The sequence below is a fragment of the Bos grunniens genome, chromosome 4 (genome assembly GCF_055505025.1).
Source record: "Bos grunniens cultivar Pamir isolate PY7600 chromosome 4, Bosgru_T2T1.0, whole genome shotgun sequence".
NCBI classification, from domain to species: Eukaryota; Metazoa; Chordata; class Mammalia; order Artiodactyla; family Bovidae; genus Bos; species Bos grunniens.
In genome coordinates, this window is record NC_141168.1 from 69,044,769 (window position 1) to 69,063,951 (window position 19,183).

Consider the following 19,183-nt stretch of genomic DNA (forward strand, 5'->3'; position numbering starts at 1 on the left):
GGCTTTCTGCGCCTTACCTGAAAGCAGAGAGCACAGATTAACTTTTTGTTGCTACTGTGGTTTCACTGTTATTTATATTTTTTATTTTACATTGGAGTATAGTTGATTTACAATGTTGTGTTAGTTTCAGGAGTACAACAAAGTGATTTAGTTATATACATACGTATATCTATTCTTCTTCAGATTCTTTCCCCATGTGTGTTATTACAGACTATTGAGTAGTGTTCCCTGTGCTATACAGTAGGTCCTTGTTGATTATCTATTTTATATACATTAATAGTAGTTTGAGATGAGCAGATTGGCTTTTTAAGCTCATGTATCTGAGTACTCTAACTACTATGTATAGAACTGTAGACACGAATCAGTCTGGAGCAGAATTTCATTATAAGAGGAAGTCTTTTTGTACCCAGTCTCAGTTAAGCTAATGCGAAGGCACTGGGCTCTGCTAGAGGGAGGATGTAACAGAATCTTTAAAAAATTCCTGTGGCTTATCAGTTTGCAATAAGAACCCTAGAGGCTTCTGGTAGGTAAGGAATGCCAGACCCCATGCTCTTCTTTTGGAGAGTTGAAATTAGAGAAATCTGTTTCTAAGAGTGTGGCATCTGCTGGCATGAGAAAACTTCAAGAGCCCAAAGGGGAATTCCTTATGAGGTGATGCGGGCTCAAAGAAGGGTTCCAGCAAAACATGTAGACGAGGCTGAAGAACCTCGGGACCGACACACCATTGTCTTTGAGGGCAATGACTGACCATGCGGGTGAAAATGAAGAGAGTGATATCCTTGAAACCCAAGTGTGAACTTTGGGTTGAACCAGGATCTGGTCCAGCAAGAGTGTTACCTGATCCTTGAGCTAGAGTCCTTTCAACTTGACACGAGTAGTGAAGAGAGAGCACCTTACCTGAAAAAGTCACAGAAACAATGATGCCAAGGCCAAAGAGACCTACCGGTTATGCTGCTTTAAAAGTACTGACCCATATGGGCTTAGTGAGTCTGTGGGATTCTTGGACAACTTGAAATGGGAACTCCAAGAGAAAGATCCTGAATTTCTGCTAATTAGGATACATAGATGAATAAACGATAAATTGGGGGAAATATGTAAAGCTAGGTAGGAGGGTTATAAGAGTAATACTAGCTTTCAAGCTCCAGTTATTCATCTGTGATGAGAAGAGGGATAAAGAGTATGGGGGAATGTGATTCTCAGTTACATGCTAATATTAATGTGTCTCAAGACAACCAGCTCTCAGGGACCATTAGGCATTTGGGATCTTTTTGATCATCTACAGGAAATTAATGTGAGTGTGAATTTCTGCTGCTTTCATGAGTAGATCATTGTATTTATAAACCTAAAGATTTACTTGAAGACACCTCCTGAGCCACACAATGAATAGAAAGCTATAGAAATTACTGTATAAAAATCAGAGCTTTGTTGAATTTAAGAAGCATTTAGAAAGTATTTAATGGGTATTTAATGATTTTCTGTCTTATACTTCAGTTCAGTCACTCAGCTGTGTCTGACTCTTGTGACCCCATGCGCTGCAGCACGCCAGGCTTCCCTGTCCATCACAAGCTCCCGGAGCATGCTCAAACTCATGTCCAATAAGTCGGTGATGCCATCCAACCATCTCATCCTCTGTTGTCCCCTTCTCCTCCTGCCTTCAATCTTTCCCAGCATCAGGGTCTTTTCCAGTGAGTCAGTTCTTCGGATCAGGTGGCCAAAGTATTGGAGCTTCAGTTTCAGCATCAGTCCTTCCAATGAATATTCAGGGTTGATTTCCTCTAGGATTGACTGATTGGATCTCCTTGCAGTCCAAGGGACTCTCGAGAGTCTTCTCCACCACAGTTCAAAAGCATCAATTCTTTGGCGCTCAGCTTTCTTTATGGTCCAACTCTTTCACTTTCACTTCACTTTCGCTTTGTCGGTAAAGTAATGTCTCTACTTTTTAGTATGCTGTCTAGGTTGATCATAGCTTTTCTTCCAAGGAAGAAACGTCTTTTAAAATTTTCATGGCTGCAGTTACCATCTGCAGTGATTTTGGAACCCAAGAAAATAAAGTCTGTCACTGTTTCCACTGTTCCCCATCTATTTGCCATGAAGTGATGGGACTGGATGCCATGATCTTCGTTTTCTGAATGTTGAGTTTTAAGCTACCTTTTTCACTCTCCTCTTTCACTTTCATCAAGAGGCTCTTTAGTTCCTCTTCACTTTCTGCCATAAGGGTGGTGTCATCTGCATATCTGAGAATATTGATGTATCTCCCTGCAATCTAGATTTCAGCTTGTTCTTCATCCAGTCTGGCATTTTCCATGATGTACTCTGCATATAAATTCAGTAAGCAAGGTAACAGTATACAGCCTTGATGTACTCCTTTCCCAATTTGGAACCAGTCCATTGTTCCATGTCTGGTCCTAACAGTTAGGGCCTGCCTCTGTGATTGAGTATACAAACCTATTGTAAACTGTAACTTCTCTGTCATGTCTATAGCTGTCCTTTTCTGCTAAGTTTTTTTTTTTTCCTTGACAATAATAAAAATCTCCTCTTATGATAACCAACTGTTGCTGGAACTCCCACAACCATCTTAGTTTTGTGGCTTGGCTAAATATTGGCCTCTACTATTATAAGAACCAGAGCTTCTACCTCCCAGGTTTCCTTCCTTTGTGATTCTAGAATTTGAAGGTTTATTGTATAACTGTCAAAGTCATTGTAGCTTTCATCACCACCAAAACCACTTCCATTATTAACAAATCCACTGTTGCCATCAAGTCCACCACCAACATGGCTGCTGGCAAAGCCAACAACACTGAAGTTTCCTCCATGACCAAAATTGCCATTCCCTTGAAAACAACCTCTTCAACCGCTGCTAAGATCTTCCGAACCATTTTGCACTGGATGAGGAACTGTCCATCTCTTGCTTGCCCAGGGCTGTCCTTATTTCACAGTTACAGCTGTTCAAAAGGTTGCATTTCTGAATGACAGCCTTATCCATGGAGTTGTGGTCACTGAAGGTTACAAACACAAAGGCTGTCTTTTTGTCATTTCCCTAGGCAATTCCTAGAATAAGCTGTATAAATTCTAACTTCAAAATAAGATGAGGAGAGGCTGGTAATCATAATTAATTGAGTAATTTATCTTTCCCTACACAAATCTTGATACTTAGCAAACAGGTCCCCAGTTGATTCCCTGTGCTAGTGGTCAGATTTGTCCTTTATTGACCCTATAGCCCTTTGAAGGTTCTGACTTTATGTGGGGAAGGATTGGATACTGCGTCCTAATTCTCATTCCTCACTTCAAGAAGGCCCCAAACCTTGTTTCCCGCACTGACATGACCAATCTTATAAAGAGGACGATCAGTGAACTTCCACTGAGGCACCAAAACTTGAGTTTTCAGCTTCCTCTTTACTTTTGGCCTTTGGAACTTTCTTGTATTTGAGGATGGGTGTGGGGAGAATTCACTCACACTTTTCAGAGGATGTTTATTTTACCTTACATTGAATTTCTAGACATTTTGTAGCAAAAGGCTTCTTTGGGGGCTATTTCATCTGCCATATTATTAATATCTGAAAGATAAATCTGATTTATTTCACCTACCTTTTCAATACTGTTTCTCTAACACTGAGGAAAATACCATTTGATAGATGGTAAATTGTGCCAGATATTTGTTGAATAAATAATTGTTGAATTAAGGAATAAAGCTCAATAGTATTCATGCATTTTAAAGGAAAAGTCCCTAAGATAGTTTCTTCATCCCCAGGCAGCATTGGTAAGGGTGAGAATTTAGGCCCCATTCTAGGACAGTGAGAGGAAATGACATTTAGGGGTGAGTTGTTACCCCCACGATTGTCTATATAATCTACCTAGGGATCTTATTCTGCGATAGTTGTATAAGGAAAAATGCTTACATGTTCAAGAAATATGAAAATTGCTTTTGGACATCATCTCACTCTATTTATTGCTCCAAAAGAATGAATCACATTCTAAGCAGGATTACTTTCCCTAGATTTTATTTACTTATTTATTTTAAGGACCACCTTCTCCATGATCTCACATTTCTTAGCAGTTTTCTCACAAATTAAAATTCATATCTAGGGACAAGTTCTTTTCATCATGAATAAACATGAATGTAAATCTATTCCATACACTTTTAAAGTAATAAAAATTCTCCACCCTCTCCTCTCCCCTAATCCATTGTTTAAGATTCCATTTAGACAAAGATTCTCTCTTACTCCCCTACACTCCTCAGATATTCATGTAAAGACTTATTCTTGGTTCCCTTACATTCTGAAGAGAATTTTTTTTGCTAATTTAGCCACCATCGGAAGTAATCCCAACCACAAGGCTGGACTGAGTAAGTTGTAGATTAGAAACGAATTGGATGTCAGTTCCAATAATGTGTACTGCCCCAGCTCTGCTGGACTGTTTCTAGATCAGAAGGTAGAGAAGAGATCATCTGTTGTTTCTAGAACATTATCTAATGCTCTGCTGCTGCTGCGTTGCTTCAGTCGTGTCCGACTCTGTGCGACCCCATTGACGGCAGCCCATCAGGCTTCCCGTCCCTTGGCTTCTCCAGGCAAGAACACTGGAGTGGGTTACCATTTCCTTCTCCAATGCAGGAAAGTGAAAAGTGAAAGTGAAGTCGCTCAGTCGTGTCCGACTCTAGCGACCCCACGGACTGCAGCCTACTAGGCTCCTCCGTCCATGGGATTTTCTAGGCAAAAGTACTGGAGTGGGGTGCCATTGAGGGTTATACAGATCTTCCCAGTTTGCTTTATGGAGAGAAAGACCACCCATAGTTCTTGTTAAACAAGGTAAAAATGTCACTATTGCCTCTAGATGCTAATATCATATTTATAAGCACTTTATACCTTTAAAATATTTTAAAATACAGTCTTACATTTGAATACAATTCTGAAAGTTTTTTCTTGAGTACTGTTGCTAAGAAAATTTTAACCATCTCCCTATTTTAGGGTAATAAGGCAAGACTATTATGAAAAATATTTTAAAAATTGTTGACATGTTAATTCAACCTGAGTAATCAGCATTAGATAGGAATTTGATGAAAACTCTTGAATAAATCATAATCCATGTCATGTTTGAATTGATACAGAATATTTTTGAACCCTCTTCAGTTGTGGAGTCAATATCCCCCTGAGAGAGTAAATAGACTTCTTATGGCCAGAAATCTTATATTTTCTAGAAGACTTTCAAGACCATTGTATTTTATTTTTTTGTTAAAAAATTTTTTTTATTATTATTATGTATATGTATTTTAAATATAAATACTTGTTAGATGTGTAACTAATAGTCACTTTCTAGAAGAGCTTTTTTACATGTGACTCTACAGATGATTTGCATCTGGCTTGCACATAAATGAAATCAGAAATCCTCTGGCAGTCCACATGTCCACTGAAAAATATGTCATGGAACCAACTAAGTAGTTTTCAGTAACCCACTGGACAGAATACTTCTTGAGGTTCTTTTTAATTTTATTTTTAATTGGAGGATAATTGCTATACAATATTATGTTGGTTTCTGCCATACAACAACGGTTTACAGGGAAGGAATGGAGGTGCAGACATAGCGAACAGACTTGTGGACACAGCAGGGGAAGGAGAGGGTGGGACAAATTGGGAAAGTAGCACTGACATATATATACTAGCTCCTTGAGTTTTAATCAAGGAGCTGGCATACTAGCGAGACCACTGGAGTGAGACTTGCAAATGAATTTTGAGTCCAGGTTCTCTCTCTTATAAGCCTTTTTATGATCTTGAGCAAATTACTAAATCTCTTTGAAACTTACCTAAAAAAAAAGAGGATAATCATATCTATATCTAAGGGTGTTTCAAAGGACTAAATCCAGCCACACATTTGAAAGTGCTTGTAAAGTAAGAAGTGAAATCTACGTGTCCCGTGTAGCCCCCCGGAAGCCTCTGGGCAAGGGCATGTCTGTCTTAGTCACTGCTGTGTTTCCAGTATTTGGCATAGAGGTTGACTCACTGGAGATGCTCAGCACAGACTGATGGAATGAATAATAATTGTTCTTCCCTGACGATGATTCAGTGTCTTACTTACATCACAGTTCAAAACTGTGACATTTCTTTTGTTTTCCCATGAATAAAATGAGAAGTTGGGAATAAATTATGTGTATGGTTCCTTCCAACTCTGGCATTCTGTGATTCCGTGAATTTTAGGAGAATTTGTGCTGCTCTGCTGAAATCCTATATCCATATGACAGAGCAACATAATTTTCAGAAACTGTTTAATTCTATGTCTACAGTATTCAAACCAGAGGGATCATCTTGACCCAATCAGTCAGCTCAGAAAAACACTGATAAATGAAAATCACCAGTAAATGATGGGTTAATAGCCAGAAGACATATTCAGATTCATTTGTCTGTATAGACAGTCTACTGAGTAATTCTTACTCCAGTTACTAAACACCGTAGAGGAGGAAAATTTCTCATCTGTGAATCATAAGTCTAATAAAATCTCTAAGGGCTGGTGTAAATACTTTAAAAAACACAAGCGCTTGTTATTTCATGAGAGTTATTGAGAAGATAAGGCATTGTTTATAGTTACGGCAATATATAAGAAAATTAAATCTCTACTCCTTTCTTCTTCTAGCTGTCCTCTTAGGCTGGGAATATTTGCCTTGATTAAGCACAATTCAACAGGGACGACTTAGAGTTCAAGGCCTTTCATGAAGTCTTCATTACTGTTGGAGAAAAATGGTCAAGGGGCAGATGCCAAAGTTTATGTGGGTGGGTAGACTTTTGGAGACTACAATTCAAATTTCTTTTTCTGTATTTCCTGATATTGGCTTGGCTGGTGTGCAACCTCCACCTGTAACATGAAGCCCCTAAACATTTACAGATGGGTTTGCCAAACTCCCCAGCCTCTGCCCAAGTAACCGGTACGAGCAAGCCAGCCAGTGGATACTGGATGCATCTTCATCACTGAAGCATTTGAATTGACTTTACAGGCAGTAATGTGATTCCTCTCATGCATGGAACTTAGGAAAGCCTATGATGCTATTAAGATAGGATTGTGTGGACTGCCTGGGGAAATCCAGAGCCTGTGATTGAATTACAGGGGCTTTCACAGGGTTAGTCAGTACTCGGAAATTACAAAATCAAGTTGAGTCCAAAAATAGTCTAAATGGTAGATTGATCGTGTTGATCAGATTTTACCCATGCTGTATTATCTAAAACTGGATCATAGCATGGAGGAACAGATGAAGAGTTCTTTTGTTCACCCAAGTGGTTCTCATCTGCTCTCTACTTCTTTGTGTAGCCTATATGTAAATCCAGTTTGACCCATGAAAAATTATCAAGTAAAAGAAAACAGGCTTTCCATATTCTTCCTTTAGCCAGTTGTCATCCTACCCAAGTTCTCCAGTCAGCTGGGATCATGCTTCATATTGTCTATAACCAGTGTCTTTCTTCTTCCACTCTGCCCCACCTCACGTCCAGCACATGTTGGCCCTTTCCCACCTTCGTTGGCAAATGTTGGACAGCTTTCTGAATGCATTCACTTCACTAAAATATCACCCCGCAAGGCTAGGGTACTTGTAATAAGGACAACTGTGTGTTTTATAATAGGCTCTTGTGTTTGTGTTCGTACAACGAACAACCTGCAGCTGATGCCCACCCTGGTCTTCCACTGAAAGTTTTCACTATCTCTTGGCTTGAAACTCAGACTTCCTTCATCTTGCCAGGCCCCCATTGGACATTACCCCTCTCTGTCCTGAGAAGCTCGAAATTACTCAGCTATGTTAGGATGAGCTAGAACATTCTCACTCCTCCACCTTCCGGGTCACATTTTGGGGCTTTTTATTCCTGTGTTGTGAAACTGAGGAATCCCTAAGAAAAATTCTGCTTCCAGCTTCTAAAACCACATTATTGTTTCCCCTTGCTGACCTTTTATCCTGCCTTTGATTCCTGTCAGCAGAAACCCAGGAGCCCCGTGCTTTCCCACCCTCCCAGGACACAACAGCATAGGTCTAAGTGACCCGCAAGTCCCAGCCTGGTCATCCTGTCTCTGTGTTGGGAAGTTCTGTGACTATACCCTGTCCCAAATCTCCCTTCCCAGCTGGTCTGTTGTATTAATGCTGAGCATTAATCCCATTAAGATAAGACTCCCAAGGAGATGTTCTATCTGACAATGGCATGAATATGTGTGGCTTCATTTTAATAAGATGACTTAAAATGCTAGATCCTCCGTTCTCAACTGGAAATTGTTTCACTGTCACCTCCCTCTCCCCCCGCGACCCCCCCGAGGGCATCCGACAATGTTTAGAGACCCTGCCGGTTGTCGCAGGTGGGAGCAGGGGAGTTGCTCCTGGTATCCAGAGATTAGAAACCGGGGTTGCTTCTAAAGATCCTACAATGTACAGGACAGTCCTCTTGTACAAAGGCTTAGATAAAAGGGGAATTTCGTTGACAGTGTCTGGGCAAAAAATATTTGGGGGAAATGCCCTTTGAAAAACACACACAGACACATGTTTTGTGTTGCCACCTCTTCTTTAGATCATTCAAGTGTGAGAGTTTCTAGAAGGAATGATGGAACTCTAGAGGGACCAGGCGAAGCCCAACTAGGGGGCTGATCACCTTGGAGTGCTTGAAGTACTCTCAGTACCTTGCTTAGGTCACCCCAAAACATAGTTCATCAGGGAAGAGAAAATGCGGGGAGGGGCAGATTTCCCTTGCTGTGGGAGAGTTTATTTCCATTTTCTGAGCTTTTGCTGCTTATATGTTAAGTGGCACACACAGTCTGGATGCACAGATTTCAGTGAAGTCGTTAGAGATCTTATATGTTTTTAATTAAGCTGAGGGGAAAAAAACATGTTAGCCAAGAGCAAGCACTGATACAGACAACAATAACAGAGAGAACTTGATGGGGCGGGGTCTAGCTGCTGTGCTACCAAAGCATGCTGGTACTGAGAGGTGGTGAGCACTTAGATGACAACCCCAGGAGAACACAGGTGAACATCTGGAATAATTTCTTAATCTAGAATATATCTTACCTGTGAACTCACAAGCTAGTTATCATAGTAAGGTACGCCTTCCCTGAAAATCTTTACAGATTGAAAGACACCTGTTAATCAAGGTGTTAAGTGTGATCCCAAGAAAAGACAAGGGAATAATTTCCATAACTTCTTTTCACCAGAGGGTTTGGCAAGACTATCACGAGTTTAGAATAACAATGTCAACACCGAAAATTCTCTTTAATATGTTTTGATTTCACAGAAAATGTAGACTTGTAAATAACAATAGTTCTTTGTAACAGTCTGCCTGACACTTTTATTAGCTTTTGGAAGTGGGAGGTTTGGCTAAACAAGAATCTATGTGAATACCAGGGGAAAAAAAAAAACTAGATCTTGAACAATGATGATTTAGAAAAATAATGATCATGTTGGGCTTTGCAAGCCACCTGTCATCCCCAGAAAAATGTAAAGAACATTCTCATGGATGAGTGAAAGTTTTCTCTGCCTAGGTAAGGAGGAGGTTAGAATCAGCACGCCTTAGTTGTCAGCTTACACCAGCAGACCGCTTTGCAGAAGGTCAGTGCAGACCTGACAAGAGCAGTTTACGGGCTTTGGAACTGGGAGGTCTATTTGTTGACAGTGCAACTCTTGCTCTTAAGATAAGGAAACTCAGGTTGAAGTACAGTAAATAGACAAAAGAACGGTTCTGGTCCATTGGATACCTCTCTGAGCCTTTATTTTGAGAGTGGGCAAGAGGGGAGATGAATGTTCTTTAGCTGAGCAAGACATCAGCCCTGGGCCAGCCTTTAATAAATGAGAAGTAATAACAATATCCTGGCCTGAAAATACCATCAAACCCAAGCACATGTACAGTCACGTTGGCTGTCCCAGAGAGAGAGAGGCCTGCTGTAGGTCTTGTAGAGTCAATGTAAGATTCTTTAATAAGTTAATAAGGCCGAGAAATGCCGATGTGACGTTAGATTTTTCTGACTTTAAAGCTACCTTCTTTGAAAAAGAAATATGATACCTGATGTTTTCAAGCTTTGTAATGACTCCTATAAAAAGGCAAGTGGTTGTGACAATTGAAAACATCTCTTGAAATTAACATTGGCAGCTGGGAGCAGAGCTGGACACCAGGTATGGACAGCTGAGCAATGGCCTGAGGCTCAGGGCCTCCAGATGCCTAGAAGTCAGTGCTGGGAGGGGACGGGCGCAGCAGCAGCAGGAGGCTGGGGGCTACCCACCAGAGCTGAAAAAGCCACACTCCACCGTTGCCAGACTCAGCTGGTCTCTTGGCAATAGTTACCTGGCTCTTTCCTTGTCACTTCTCCTCCCATGATCAGGCCACGTGCAGATTAAATTGCCATTTTTGGTGGATCTTCTGGGATGCTGTGTCCAATCTAGTGACACCCATTGTAAGGCAGAGTAGATGGGCAGTGTTCTACACCTCGGGGTGCTTGTACCTCTCCTCCCATCCTGAAGCAACTGTGGTCAGGGTCCCCATCCCCAAGGGGCACAGAGCCAGAGCCAAGTGTGATCATGGCTCCAGGGGTGCTCGTGCTTGAGTTTAAGCCATTTAAGGAGATAAATTTGTCTCTCCTTTTCTTTTCTTTTTAATATTTATTTATTTAGCCACTCTGGGTTGTAGGTTGTGGCACGTGGGATCTTTGTTTTGGCACGTGGGATCTTTGTTTCGGCACATGGGATCTTTGTTTCGGCACGCGGGATCTTTAGCTGTGGCCTGTGAACTCTTCAGTTATGACATGTAGGATCCAGGTCCCTGACCAGAGTTCAAACCTGGGGCCCCTGCACTGGGAGCACAGAGTCTTAGCCCCTGGGCCACAGGGAAGTCCCTAACTGGCCTCTTAAGGCAAGGTGTTAATGCTCTCAGAGTGACCGTCCAGGACGCTGTAACTAGAATGCACCTTGACAAAGGGTGTTCACAGAATACAAAGATCAGTTGGCACCACAAGCAAATGAAAAGACATGATCTTGGGCTTAGAAAACTTCCATTTCTAATACGATTTTTTTATTGAGGGGAAATTCATAAGGGGATTTGACCTGAATGGAGTCTCTCATTGTTTTATTTTGGGTAATCCATGCCATATATTCCCTTAAAGCCTGGATAATCAAGAGTTTAGTATCTTTTAGAGTCATGAAACATTGATACTTTACCAAGTGTTAGAAAAAATGAGTTTGAAATTAACTTCACCTTTTAAAAAATTTGGAGAATTTCCCCCAAAGAATGGAGATTTTCTCTTTCATAAGTAAAAGCCGGTAAAAATATTTCACTCTCTTATTTTGCCCTCCACAGTGGCTTAATCTACTGCTGCTTGAGAAGGTTGCCATAGTCTCTCTTACAAATTAGGACAATTTATGTAGCAAGAGGCAATTTATGAGCAAGGGAACATGGACATGCCTTGTCCCCTTGTTCCTTATCATGAAGGATACATTTCAACATAAAAAGAAAGTCAGATCTAAACATGCCATGGATAAACAAACAATGAACATCCCCTCAAGATGTTAAAATTGCTTAGAATCTACCAGGTTAATTCGGAGACAAACTAGTTTCATTTAAGAGATAAAGTGCCTAACTTTCTTGAAGACTTTGAGTGTGTTTCTGTTTGTAGGAGCATCAGGGTAATGACTGGTATTTCTGTAGATCCCTTTACATCTTTTGATCTCAGTTTTTCCAGGTACAAGCTGAGGGGAACTAAAATGTCCTCCCAAATCCTTTCTATGTCTAACTATATCCATAGATTTATGACTTCACAATTTATCCAGCAGGAAAAGAGGTGCTGATGGTTCAAGCATCAGTGTAACCAAGACTGAGTCCCACTGCTTGGCCTCCCACGAGACCCCCAGGCCCACATTGGACCCAGAGCAGCCACCATAACACTTCACTCCTTCCCTCTAAATCCACAGAATAAAAAGAAGGAATAGCCACTTTGGAAAAATTAGATGGTAAAGCATCTGCCTACAATGCGGGAGACCCAGGTTCAGTCCCTGGGTTGGGAAGATCCTCTGCAGAAGGAAATGGCAACCCACTCCAGTACTCTTGCCTGGAAAATCCCATGGACAGAGGAGCGTGGTAGGCTACAGTCCATGGGGGCACAAAGAGTCAGACATGACTGAGTGACTTCACTCTTTTTTAGGATTTGGCAGTGAGGGCAAAGAGATGAATCCTGTCATTTTTGAGAAGGGTGATTGCAACCATGAAATTAAAAGAAGCTTACTCATTGGAAGGAAAGTTATGACCACTAGACAGCATATTAAAAAGCAGAGACATTACTTTGTCAACAAAGGTCCATCTAGTCAAGGCTATGGTTTTTCCAGTAGTCATGTATGGATGTGAAAATTGGACTATAAAGACAGCTGAGTGCCAAAGAATTGATGCTTTTGAACTGTGGTGTTGGAGAAGACTCTTGAGAGTCCCTTGGACTGCAAGGAGATCCAACCAGTCCATCCTAAAGGAGATCAGTCCTGGGTGTTCATTGGAAGGACTGATGTTAGAGCTGAAACTCCAATACTTTGGCCACCTGATGCGAAGAGCTGACTCATTTGAAAAGACCCTGATGCTGGGAAAGATTGAGGGCAGGAGAAGGGGACGACAGAGGATGAGATGGTTGGATGGCATCACCAACTCAATGGACATGAGTTTGAGTGAACTCCGGGAGTTGGTGATGGACAGGGAGGCCTGGTATGCTGCAGTTCATGGGGTCGCAAAGAGTCAGACACGACTGAGGGACTGAACTGAAACTGAAGGGGCAAATATCATTATGACAAAACACTCCATAAGGTTGCTATCTATAAGCCTTGGTCTAAATGTCCTGTCTAAAGCAAGGACAGAGAACGTGAAAGCCAAAATATCCAAGGATGAGCAGCATCAGTGATTTGACACAAGATGCCTGAAGGGAACCATCCTGTTAGTTAGCGTCGCTGTGTGAAGAGATCACATTTAGATCTAGACGCTAACTGGACAGGGCAGAAGGAGTACCTTCATGTATTTCACCTTTCTTTCATCTGATACATTAAGTAGGGCAGGCAGCCTCTCCATTTCCCCTGGATGTCAATTTTTGGTTTAGGGCAGAAGCCCGCCACAATTTGCTTATTGATGTTTCCATAATTACAGCTCGGTCCCTTAACTATAGTCTCCAAGTTATAATTTGTTTGCAATATAATACACTAGAGTTACCAACTTCATAAGCAAAGTTACGTGTCATTTGCTTTAGGTTAGGGTATCTTGTCGTCATATAAACATCAAATAACACAGTTAAACATGACAGGTCTTTAACGGTGTGCTTGAAGGGAGATGAGTACTGGCTGATGCTCCCTTGTGTATGTGGACAACTTTTAGGCATCTGCTTATGGTAGAGGTTGTCTGGGCATGACTGCTTTGGAAACCTCTCTGTCAGCAATTTGGTTCCCTGGTCTTGTCATTTCAAAAGTGTTCATTTTCAAAGCCATTTCAGTTACAAAATTCCATGGGCCACAGGCATCACACCAAGTAGGAATTTTATTCCCCACTTTCCCCCTTATCATGTTGTACAGACACATTTTCTAACCTTCCACTCTCTACGCTACTTCCCTCCATCTTCACCCAGTACTTACAGAATACTGCCAGATCATAAGTCTCCTTTTTAATTCTCTTCAAATCTCATTCCCTAAAAGGTTCTTTATATTGAGTGGACAGTAATGCAAAGCAGTCACTTTCTGAGGCTTTTGCTATTGCACAGATTCCAAACTGTACCAATGGACAACAGACCCACCTTGTCACATCAGATTTTAATATGGCAACAAATGCCTTGAAATACATGCATTTGAAACCTGAAGTTTATTGAAAGCCATTTTTCTCCAGCCAATTACCGATTGATTACCCCAGAGGTAGCAGGCTGTGAAAATCACTTTATCAGGCAAAAGCCTTGCTTGGTCTTTTCAAGAATTAAAGTTAAATCAGTGGGGACTGATTCTGCTTTCTTTACTTTACCCTCCAGAGAGAAGTATAGAATTTCTTAACTGTGAACATTTGTTGAAAAACACAGAGGAAGCTCATTTGAGACACTTTTTCTCTCTAGTCATCTGCTCTAGAAAGAGGAAATGTTGAGGGGGGTGGAAACAGTGACCTGGCCCCTCCGCTCCTCTAACAACCTGTTGTGACCAGGAAGAGACATGTCCCAGGATGCCAGAAGTCAGAGAAAATAGGGAAGACTTAGTGTGCAGCGTGTGGCCCCTGTCCTGGCCCCCCAGGGAGGGGGAAGGGGCTTCTGTGCCTCAGGAAGTATCTCCCAGAGAGAACCCAAAGGCCCAGCATCCTTGCAGATCCAATGGAGTCCTTGCGGGAGGGAAGCTGGATGATAGCCTCCACTGGGGTCATGTCGGAGCAGCCCACTCGGGGCTCTTCGGGGCCTTGCACGTGTGCACGTCCAGGGCCTCCACGCAGTCCTGGCAGCGCACGGCACAGCACCAGTGGAACTTACACTCACACTTGGTCTTCCGGGTAATGTGGGAGGTGTCGTAGCCTCTGCCACAGCACATGACTTCGCAGCTGTCCATGCCCCGGGAAGTCAGGTTGCACACACGGCCCGCTGTACCCAGGGAGCCTGGAAGACAGGTCAGGGCATGTTACTGAATTAGCATGGGTGGAATACAGCATTCTTCTGAAGGAAGGGTTCCGAGATCATCCTCCAGGACTGGGCCCCGATGCCACCTCACCACAGCCCAGGGCTGGACCACACAGCGCGTGTCAGCCTCGGAGGCAATGGCAGCAAGGGCCACATCCAGGAAGGATGGACATGAAGCCCTGGGGCTGTCCTGGGCATCTTGACTCCAGCACTGCCACTGTAAGTTGGATGGACTTTTCTGCTTACCCTTACCCAGCCTTGGACTGATGGGTCACTGGATGGCCAAGGCCAGATCAGAATGAAAGAAGGACCTGTCCTGATCCTCCCTCTCCTGACCTTAAACTGCACTAAGGAAGCAGTGGCCAAAGTTAGCTCTCTTGGAATCTGTCAGGGTATGGACCTCTTGCAAGGGAGGAGATTCTGCCTCCCTGGACCTGATTACACTGGCTTCTAGGAAAGGTTAGAGAGCTCTGCTTGCTGAAGGGGATGTGTGGGCACCATTTGTGTAAGGCCTTGAGGAGGGAGCCATGCTCAGCCTGGTTTATCTTTTGTGTGTTGGTCTAGTGGGCCATTGAGATGTGTGTGAGATACCTGGTTGAAGACAGGATTCTAGGTCTTTGATAAACAAAACTGGTATAAAAAGCCTGTTAGAAATGACTAGTGGACATTGTCTTCGTTATTTAGGATGATGCTTGCTACATGGCAATTCATATTTATGTATTTGTTTCTCCAAGAATCTCAAAGATAGGAAGCCTCTTAATTGTTCTTTTCGTGGGGAAGCACTCAGAACTCTTTTACAGGAGTGCTATCAGACAGCAGAACCAAGGGTAGTGGACATTTGTAGAGCCTGCTCAGCTCATAGTGATCCTTTGTGCTCAGAGCAGGGCGCCTGGCAGCAATGTAAGCAACGTGAGTCTTCTCTGTCAGCAGCAGGTGACTGGGCCAGGGGTGGGCACTGACTTGAACTGGGCCACTCGGGTAGATTTCCCTGAGGATTTGTTCTTCCGATGGAGACAGTACAAACTCCAAGTGTAAACTCGGTAGCTGTTGGCAGCTGTGTACCATGATGTGGTCTGTGGGTGAGAAGACATCACACAGACAAGACGAGACAGATGTCCAGAGACAGTGAGGACAAGACATGGAATGAGAACGCTGCCCAGATGCTGGACTGTTTTCTGGACATTTCTCTCGGAGGTCTGGCTGCATTCCAGCTTTTGGATTCCTAGACACCCTGTATCCTTGTAATAAATTTCCCCTTTTAGCGTAAACCACTCAAGTTTCTATTACTTGTGATTGACAATCCTATATAATCTACAAACCTAGAGAAGCTAAACTCTTACTGAAAAACTAAACAAAACAAAAACTTTTATCAGGATGAAAAAGACAGTGACTTCATTTTCCATTGCTCCGTTATTTAACTAGGAATTTCTCCCTCTTTATAACTCCTCCGGTGCCTCGTGACTCTGTTTATCACATTCCACCCTGTGTTCCAATTATCTATATAAATGTCATGTTGCCCTGCCTGTCAAGAATGACCAGAGAAGCAGCCAGGTTCAAGCAGGGCATGAGGTCAAGAAGAAGAGTAGGAGGGGCAGGACTTGCTCTGCGTGATCAGGCCACTGACCGCAGGAAGAAAGGCAGGGGAATTTCATAAGGACAGGAAGGATGGCAAAGGGCTGGGGTCAGGGTGGCGGGTGGGTCAGCCAGGGATGGCTCGGAGCCTACATCATGCTGAAGAAGCAAAGGGTTAGAAGAGACAGCAGCCAGATTCGGGGCGACCATCAGGACAGTACTCAGAATTACTGTGCAGAAAGGACTCACTGCCAAATGCTGCCTCTTAACAGCACACCCATTTATTTACTTCAGTAAATATTTAGTGAATGCAAATGTGTAAGACATTGTGTGGCTACTTGGGGTTTTGGTGGTGATGATGAGGAAATAAAATAATTAGGATTTTAGTTCAGTTCTGATTCACAGGAAACTCATAATACAAGGAAGAGATAAATATGTAAAGAGGTATTTCCATTACTTCAAGATAACTGCTCCATTTGCTGAAGACTTTCTATAGCCAATGGTAGGGTTTTGTGAAAATAGCACCATAAAGCTCAAGACAATAGAGTGAGGTTATTTAGGGCTTGGACAGATCAGGGTTCAAATCCTAGCTTTACCATGTATGACTGTGTGACCTTGGGTAAATTAAGTAAGATAAATTACTTAATCTCATTAAGCTTCAGTTTCCTCCCATGCAAAATTGGGATAAAAACAGTTCCTTCCTCAGGGGCTGTGGTGAGGATGGAATGAGATTATGCTTGGAGGCGCCTGGCATAATAAGTGCTCAATAAATGTTAACCGTTCATTCACTTGGGCCCAGATGGTAAAGAAATTCCCTGCAATGCAGGAGACTTGGGTTCAATCCCTGGATGGGGAAGATCCCCTGGAGAAGGGAATGCCTACCCACTCCAGTATTCTTGCCTGGAGAATCCCATGGACAGAGGAGCCTGGCAGGCTACAGTTGATGGGGGTCACAAAGAGTAAGACACAGCTGAGTGACTAACACTTCACTTCATTCATTCACTTAACGAGTGTTTAACAAAAGTGCCTACTATGTGCTAGGCCTAGTTCTGGGAGCTTGAGCTGTGTCAATGAACAAAACAAAGATCCTGCCTGCTTTGAGGAGTTTATGTTCTAGGGAGAGTGCATGAAGCATATTATCATAATGATATTTATTAATATTAATAGTAGCAAACAGGATCAGAAAAGGAGCTGTTAATGGTTTTGTAGAGGAGGTGGCATTAGATATAAGACATGAAGGATGAATAGAAGATTGAAGGGAGAATGGGGTGACAGGCCTTTCTGGCAAGAGAGAACCTCCCAGTAGAAACTTGGAGGTCAAGTACACAAGAGACTGTGTAGATTCAACGTGACCGAGGCAGAGGTTGCATGTTAGGCAACAAACACGGAAAGGGAGGTTGGAGCCAAAGAGTCTTCCTGCTTTGCTACAATTAGGACTTTATTGCATGGTGGGCGGTGAGCCAGTCCAGATTTTTATTCAGAGAAAAATATGTCAAAATGATAAATCTGAAAGAGTGGCTTGGGGCAGGGTGGTGTCTTGAGTCCTTTGGATCAGTCCAGGCAAGAGATAATGAGTGGGGGCAGAAGACAAATGCATGAGGTGTTAAAGGGGAAGGATCACTGGGTCTTGGTGACTCACTGGATTAAAGGACGAGTTGTAGGGGGTAATAATGTGTCAAGTAGGAAAAGACTGAAAACTGTTCATTCGGTTCAACAATAAGGGAGGCAACTAGTGTGCTTTAATGAGAGCTGCCTCTGGGGCAATATGCGAGGGCGCAGTGGGGAGGAAAGGCCGGGTGGGGACCGAGAAGCTTGATGATGAAGTGAAAGGAGCGGTGTGCCTGGAGTTCCCTGGTGGACCAGAGGCTAAGACTCTGTGCTCCCAGTGCAGGGGGCCTGGGAACCAGATCTCACATGCTGCAGCCAAGAGCTTGTGTGCCACAATAGAGATCCCACACGGCACAACTAGACCCAGTGCAGCCAAAGAGTACATTCAGAAAGAGAAAATAGTAATAAAAAAAGAAGTGATGAGGCTGAAGACGGGACTTCAGGGCGACTTCAGCCCGGCAGGTTGATTGGCAGTTTGTTGTGCAGCAGCACGCATCTGATGCACCGTGCGTGGGTGCTCGTTATATAAAGCGCAAATGGGGAAACTATGCTATTAGAGGTCAGGGTAGTCACGTCTTTTGGTGGGTTGTGGTGAAAAGAGGCGCAAAGGAGACTTCCAGAATACTGTTCTCTTCAAGTTCCTGATCTGGGCACATATTATTAATACCCAGAGGTGCTTCTTTGAGAATTCACTGAGCTGTACATGTGGGATACATGCACTTTGCGGTATGAGAAAAGAGAAAGGGGAAGAGGAAGAGGAGGCAGAGGAAGCAGCAGCTGAGCCACATGTGCAAAGACGTGGAAATGTGTGAGGAGCAGAAGGGTGTTCACTTCGGTGAGAAGGTAGCGCTCAAACGGCAGTGGCCGGAGATGAGCCAGTCAGGTGGGCAGAAGCTGCCTGGGAAAGACCTTGTGTCTCAGGCTCAGGGGTTTGCATGTTAGCCAAGGGCAGTGGGTGCTCCCTAAAAGGGTGACGTGATCTGATTTGCATTTCAGAAGAATCACCAGGGGTGACTGGATTGCAGGGGGCCAGGGTGAAGGCCAGGAGACAAGTTAGAAACCAGTGAAACTCTGGGCAGGACATGATGTGGCTTGGACGGAGACAATGGTGTGCGAATGGGAGAGGCTAACAGACTCGAGAGATGCTGAGGAGGAGCATCTCAGGATGTGCGGGCTGACTGGACCAACAGGTGAGAGGGTTTCTCAGAGGTGGGGAACACCTGGGATGGGCAGGCTTTGAGGAGAGATAACGGGCTTAGTTTGCAGCATGTCGAGTTGGCTGTGAATGTGGCCCATCCAGGTAGGAATGGTCACTAAAAATCCTCTGGGACTCAGGAGAGAGGTCAGGATGGAGACACGGATTAGGACATCTTTTGCTGAATGGCAACTGAAGCCCGGGGTG

The 19,183-nt window shown here is 43.2% G+C and overlaps 1 protein-coding gene across 1 annotated transcript in view; it reads right to left on the reverse strand.

The window, feature by feature from the left end:
* Positions 1–13,478: 13,478 nt before the first annotated feature.
* The window catches only part of WNT2 (Wnt family member 2), a 43,931-nt gene continuing 38,226 nt past the window's right edge, over positions 13,479–19,183 (reverse strand). Inside the window, exon 5 of the mRNA XM_086396780.1 lies at positions 13,479–14,580. Within this exon, the coding sequence (XP_086252906.1) occupies positions 14,351–14,580 (230 nt within the window). The 3' untranslated portion in view covers positions 13,479–14,350. The remainder of the gene's footprint in view (positions 14,581–19,183) is intronic.